At 43.3% G+C, this 6,817-nt stretch overlaps 1 protein-coding gene across 1 annotated transcript; it reads left to right on the forward strand.

The window, feature by feature from the left end:
• The first annotated feature begins 2,765 nt into the window (after positions 1 to 2,765).
• On the forward strand, positions 2,766 to 5,642 carry LOC147604744 (G-type lectin S-receptor-like serine/threonine-protein kinase At2g19130). The gene has a single exon (XM_086794622.1). It carries the CDS (start codon positions 2,975 to 2,977, stop codon positions 5,471 to 5,473), a length of 2,499 nt encoding a protein of 832 aa, XP_086650748.1. The 5' UTR covers positions 2,766 to 2,974; the 3' UTR covers positions 5,474 to 5,642.
• The last annotated feature ends 1,175 nt before the right edge of the window (positions 5,643 to 6,817 follow it).

The raw sequence follows: 6,817 nt of genomic DNA on the forward strand, positions 1-6,817 counted from the left end.
ATCCCAAAAATGCCTAGAGGCTAAAGAGTGTGCCACTAGCGTGATACCATCTGGAGATGACACCTATCCAATAGAAATGAGTCGAGGACTTGGAAAAGACGGTGTGAAATAAGTCAAGAACTTTAAAGATTGCTAGCTTTCAATGGAATAATTGAAGACTCTCTTTCTAACAATGAAAGCTTTTGGACTCTAGCAAAGTCCAATACAAAATTTTAAAGGTAGTAGGTACGCTTACTCTATGATTCAAGTTATAGGATTAAAGAACTTCAAATATTTCTAGCTACAAACATTATACAATGATTGAGTGTTAGAAGAATATATTTTTCCTACAAGTTAAAATAAGTTAACATCTTGGTGTTGGTCAATGTTCCTTTAAATAATATACACATCATTCAACTTTATCACAAAAAAAAACAAAACAAGCTATAAATTATTATCTATTTACAAATGGCACCGTGTCACTTTGATTATTTATTCACATACTTGTTGTAGTTAATAGATTTCACGATTTTTGTAAAAATTCTTTTCCACCTCACTTACAACACTTTCAATTTCGTTAAAGAGATCGAGGGGTACCACCTCACTTACAACACTTTTCCACCTCACTTACAACACTTTCAATTTTGTTAAAGAGATCTAGGGGTACCACCTTGTGTAGTTGTCAAAGCATGCTTTCCCTCTAGGTATAGGTGTCACTCGTGGGACATACTTTCAATGGTGGACTTACATTGAAGACACAGGCTCTTGCAATTTTGCAAGCATTTCTTTTTCTCACCTTGTTTAGTTTTCAAAGCATGCTTAGGTGTAGGTATCAGTGGTGGGGACGTACATTTAAGCGAGAGGCTCAAGCAAATTTGCAAGCATTTGTTTTTTTGCCTTATTCGAATCTCTTTACAAATATGTTCTAGAAAAATGGGTGGGCCTTAAATATTTTTCTCATGCATGTAAAAGGCTCTCATGTAGGTGCCAGTACAAGACCAAGCTACATTTTAAAAACATTTTAACTATACTTACATTAGTTAGCTATGCAAGTAAATAATACATGAGATTTGATTATTATTCACTAAAAATCATCGTAATAATAATTTTCGCAAATAACAGATGAAGCCCATGGATCACTAACGTACTTGTCCCTATGATGTATTTCGTAAGGTTTGCATAAGGCACACGGCACCACCAATAAAGAGACGTATTGGTATTGGCCTATTTTCCTTCCAACACGCGCTCTAGTACAATCTTCAAAAACACATTCGTTTAGCAGATAATCAAAGAATGAAAAAATGCAATTGAAAGCGGGGTTGTTTAAGAGGACTAGAGGTAGAGAGGAAGAAGGATAAGGAGGCTCTATGTGCGCCACCACCTTGCTCTGATACCATGTGAGAAAGAAGAGATGAGAGAAGAGACAATGTACTCAACAACTCATCAATGAACCACTAGCCAACTTGATTAGAAATGAACTACAATGCCTCATATATATAGGAAAGTACCTCCACCCAAAAATGTGTGTAAATAGGAAAAAATGGAAATGAATGCTATAAATCCCAAAAATGCCTAGAGGCTAAAGAGTGTGCCACTAGCGTGATACCATCTAGAGATGACACCTATCCAACAGAAATGAGTCAAGGACTTGGAAAAGACGCTGTGAAATAAGTCAAGAACTTTAAAGATTGCTAGCTTTCAATGGAATAATTGAAGACTCTCTTTCTAACAATGAAAGCTTTTGGACTCTAGCAAAGTCCAATGCAAAATTTTAAAGGTAGTAGGTACGCTTACTCTATGATTCAAGTCGTAGGATTAAAGAACTTCAAATATTTCTAGCTACAAACATTATACAATGATTGAGTGTTAGAAGAATATATTTTTCCTACAAGTTAAAATAAGTTAACATCTTGGTGTTGGTCAATGTTCCTTTAAATAATATACACATCATTCAACTTTATCATATTAAAAAAAAACAAAACAAGTTATAAATTATTATCTATTTACAAATTGCGCTGTGTCACTTTGATTATTTATTCACATACTTGTTGTAGTTAATAGATTTCACGATTTTTGCAAAAATTCTTTTCCACCTCACTTACAACACTTTTAATTTCGTTAAAGAGATCTAGGGGTACCACCTCATTTACAACACTTTTCCACCTCCCTTATAACACTTTCAATTTCGTTAAGAGATCTAGGGGACCACCTTGTGTAGTTGTCAAAGCATGCTTTCCCTCTACGTATAGGTGTCACTCGTGGGACATACTTTCAATGGTGGACTTACATTTAAGACATAGGCTCTTGCAATTTTGCAAGCATTTCTTTTTCTCACCTTGTCTAGTTTTCAAAGCATGCTTAGGTGTAGTTATCTCACTGGTGGGGACGTACATTTAAGACACAGGCTCTTGCAATTTTGCAAGCATTTCTTTTTCTCACCTTGTCTAGTTTTCAAAGCATGCTCAGGTGTAGGTATCACTGGTGGGGATGTACATTTAAGCGAAAGGCTCAAGCAAATTTGCAAGCATTTGTTTTTTTGCCTTACTTGAATCTCTTTACAAATATGTTCTAGAAAAATGGGTGGGCCTTAAATATTTTTCTCATGCATGTAAAAGGCTCTCATGTAGGTGCCAATACAAGACCAAGCTACATTTTTAAAACATTTTAACTATACTTACATTAGTTAGCTATGCAAGTAAATAATACATGAGATTTGATTATTATTCAGAAAAAATAATCGTAATAATAATTTTCGCAAATAACAGATGAAGCCCTTGGATCACTAACGTACTTGTCCCTACGATGTATTTCGTAAGGTTTGCATAAGGCACACGGCACCACCAATAAAGAGACGTATTGGTATTGGCCTATTTTCCTTCCAACACGCGCTCTTTTTCTGCCACCGTGCCTGCCTGAGTCCTACGCGCCATAGCCAATCTTTACTAGCGCAGCTGCTTGCTTCAAAGTTTTCACGTAGCATATCTGATATCCCGCCATGTCCAGCTGCTGGGTCATCCTCATCCTTGTTCTTATCCCTCCAGCCTTCAAAGCACAATTAGAACATGGACTTAATTCCACGAACCCATTCTCGGTGCCCTCCGGTATACGTCCTTTTACCCCAGCTTCCAATGTGGTGATGGAATCCGACCACGGCTTATTTCAATTAGAATTTCGGAGCTGGACAGATAATGGAGAGGATAAGTGCATGGCTGGGGTGAGATACACTAAGAAAGCCCCCGGTGGTGTCATGTGGTCCTTCAACTATAACTCTGACCCGGGGCCTGTGGTGGGCAGCCAGTGCACACTCCAGCTAGGCCACGATGGGGTTCTCTCGCTGCAGTACCGCTACGCTAATGAAAACAGGACAGCTTGGCAGACACAAACTAAGGGATTGGGAGTGCAGAACCTGACTCTCAGAGATGATGGCAACCTGGTTTTGGAGGGTAAAGGGGGCCAGATTTTGTGGCAAAGCTTTGATGAGAGCCAAATCTTTTTACTGCCGTCCGGCATGAATTTCACTAAAAACACCACTCTCTTCTTCAGACAGGAAGTAGCTTTAGAGCCGGATTTCAGCACTCCTGGGATGTATGCTTTGCAGTTGAGCCAGCAAGGCCGCTTGTCGCTTCTCACCACCATGAATGGGTCCATGTTTGTGTATCACATTATAGCAGTCACGCAGTACGACGTGCCGCCAAGCGAAGCCGTAGCTGAGTATGTGACCATACAGAATTATGGCTTGGCGTTTCATGGCAATGATGGGGCTATCATTGGCACTGCTAATGCTTCCAATGAGGAGGAGGGATCCCCAGCTAATAATAGCTTAATGTCAGCACTTTTCATGTCGGAGGGTAACCTCATAATAAATTACTGGGATGGCAGCCAAAATGTCCAATTTTACAACTCGTCCATAAGCACATGCGAGAAAACCACCCTGTGTGGTGAGTTTAGTCTCTGCGATTCTTCCAAGAGCCCGGCATGCAGCTGTGCACCAGGGTTCGAACTCAGTACGCCGCCCGCGTGCAGGCCAGTGAATCCCAAGTATAATCTAATTCCAATTAATGTTATATTTCATCCCCAGCTTTCAGCGGTTACAGTGAAGTCCCAGGATGATTGCCGTGCATTGTGTGAACACAACACTACTTGCAATTCAGCACTCTATGATGCAAAAACTACTTCTTGTTCGCTGTTCCCAGTGCTCTACACCATAAGGCAGGGTGAGAACAACAGCCAGGTCATGTTCCTCAAAATTCATGCCAGCCATAGTAGGTTCTCCAAAGGCACCATTGCAGGCATTGCCGTGGGCAGCCTCTTAGGGCTTCTAATTTGTCTCACATGTCCTCTGGTGCTAGTCCTCTTCGCAACCAAACGTAGAAGACGACGCAACAGTTCTGGCCAAGATGAGCTCTTCCTGCAGGAGCTTCCGAGACTGCCTCCAAGATTCTCATACAGGGATCTTCAACTCGCCACCAGGGATTTCTCAACCAAACTCGGTGCTGGTGCGTTTGCGACAGTGTATCAGGGCGTCCTCAGCTCCACGGGAGTGGAAGTGGCTGTGAAGAGACTAGATCAGGCAGGCCTTGGGCAGAGCTCCGATCAGTTTAGAGCAGAGGTGGCCACCATCGGCAGTGTGTCGCATGTGAACTTGGTCGCTCTCAAAGGATTCTGCATGGAGGGGACTTCGCGCTTGCTCGTCTACGAGTTCATGGCGAGGCGGTCCTTGGACAGATGCCTGTTTCCGGTGGCCAGATCAGATGAGGCCGAAGGGGTGGCCGAAACAATTGTGCTTGACTGGCAGACGAGGTGCCGGATAGCACTGGACACCGCCAGGGGGCTGGAGTATCTGCATCACCAGTGTGCGGAGCGCATCGTGCATTGCGATGTGAAGCCCGAGAACATTCTTCTGGATGATGAGTTCCATGCTAAGGTGGCAGACTTCGGACTGGCCAAGCTCGTCGGCAGCGACAACCACAGCTTCGTCATGACTTCTCTCAAAGGCACCCGGGGCTATGTAGCCCCAGAGTGGTTGAAGAACACCACCATCACTCCCAAGAGTGATGTGTACAGCTATGGCGTGGTCCTGCTGGAGCTCATCAGTGGGCGGAGATGCCTTGATAACGAGCACGGGTACCTACCAACATGGGCCATGAGCATCGCCGCCGCAAACAACCCCCATCTTGATGGCTTGCTGCTCGATGAGCGCCTATGCGGCAACGTGGCTGGTGCCAGCGTGGAGCGTATGGTGATGATCGCGCTCTGCTGTGTCCAATCTGACCCGGTCGTTCGCCCAAGCATGGCCACCGTTGTCCAAATGCTTGAGGGTCTCGTGCAGGTCCCTCCACCACCACTTCCCAACCCATCCCCTTCACCCGTTTCGGAAGCATACCCTCTCCTCAACTCTTTGGTCACTCCTGCCGACGACGATGCCGCCCACAATTCAACCTCCCTTCCCAATGCATCATCATCATGGCTTCGGCCCCTTGCTGATGCACGTTAGGAATTCCTCTCGATCCTTTCGTCCTGTGGAATTGTGGAATTATACTATGTACCCATGTCGCTTGCCTCCGTCCTTGTATAGCAAAACTATGTGGCTCTTTTTAAAAACCCCAAGGGCCTTCATCAATAAGCAATAGCATTAATTAAATGTGTAGTCAAGTTTGCTTTCAGTCTGTCGAATTCATTTTCGCAAATGGTTTCATGTCATTGGTCTCAAAACTTTAAACATTAGGAGATTTAATCTACATTCTCTCTCTCAAAGCCCTCTCTTTTTAAAGTTGAGTACATAGATAAAGTGTCTTTTGGTGGAAGTGAACGTTCAAGGTTGCACGCCGGAGTTGGACGAGGGCGGGAAAACTATTGAAGGCGAGCTTGATGAGGGCAAGAAAACTGTTGTTGCAGGGTTAGCAAGTACCCTTGCAGTGGAGGAGGACATGTATTGTGATGATGGGGCAAGGCCCCTCAAGAGGCATGCTCCAACGTATGACAATTATACCCTCACAGAGCTGACAAGGAAGGAAAGCTATCTTATGTTGATACTACAGCCTAGGAAGGAATCATTAGGAACTCAATGGAGTCTTCTTGGGCCCTTTAATTTGAACGTTTAGTGAAATGCTTAAAATGCTAATCCATCTTTGACCAAGCCTAGAGGCCTAGTCCAAACCCACAGTAGTAGCACAGAAGAACCTTTTCATGAAGTATTCCTTCTCTCTATATTGCTTAGCAGCCATAGCTTGCACTAAAGAAGCTTCCCATGATGCATTGTCTCCTTTGCATTTTCGTCTCACCATTGCCAACCCTCTCTATGTTTCTTTGGCTCCCTTTCTGGCTTCTTTCTCTATCCACAATGCAGCTCTAGAGAAGCAACCCTCATCTCCATTCTTTCCATTATTTTTTGATACCATATCCTGCTCCTTCCACTCCTATTCAACCCAAGCTTACAAGCCTACTTTCTTGTAGATGGCACTACAAGACATCACCAATAAGCCTTCTAAGATCCGCCTTCAGGTTGATTTGGAGACAGAATACGCAACCCTACGCAGTAGGCATGTTGCACCCAATATTTCATACGATCAGCTTCGAATGCAAGGAGCAAAGGCCATTGATCTTTGGATTGATGGAAATCTTTATCCACCAGATCCAATATCTGGTGCCCCTCCACCATTCAAAAGCATTACAAGTTTTCTTATGTTTGTTGGTGATGGTTTCAATGGGCTTCTTGGCTATTGTAGGAGATTACACATGTTGTGGCTAGATGAAGTAGCTGAAAAGAGACAAACACAATTTGTCTTCGACCAGCTTCAAGCGGCATTGACTAAGTAGATCAATGGTTTGATGCAGAGGA

The sequence above is a fragment of the Cibotium barometz genome, chromosome 61 (genome assembly GCF_041138505.1).
Source record: "Cibotium barometz isolate CiBa-2024 chromosome 61, ASM4113850v1, whole genome shotgun sequence".
Lineage (NCBI taxonomy): Eukaryota > Viridiplantae > Streptophyta > Polypodiopsida > Cyatheales > Cibotiaceae > Cibotium > Cibotium barometz.

Bases quoted from the DNA above. Each gene is read 5' to 3' on its own strand.
- LOC147604744 (XM_086794622.1), top strand. From the start codon at position 2,975: ATGTCCAGCTGCTGGGTCATCCTCATCCTTGTTCTTATCCCTCCAGCC.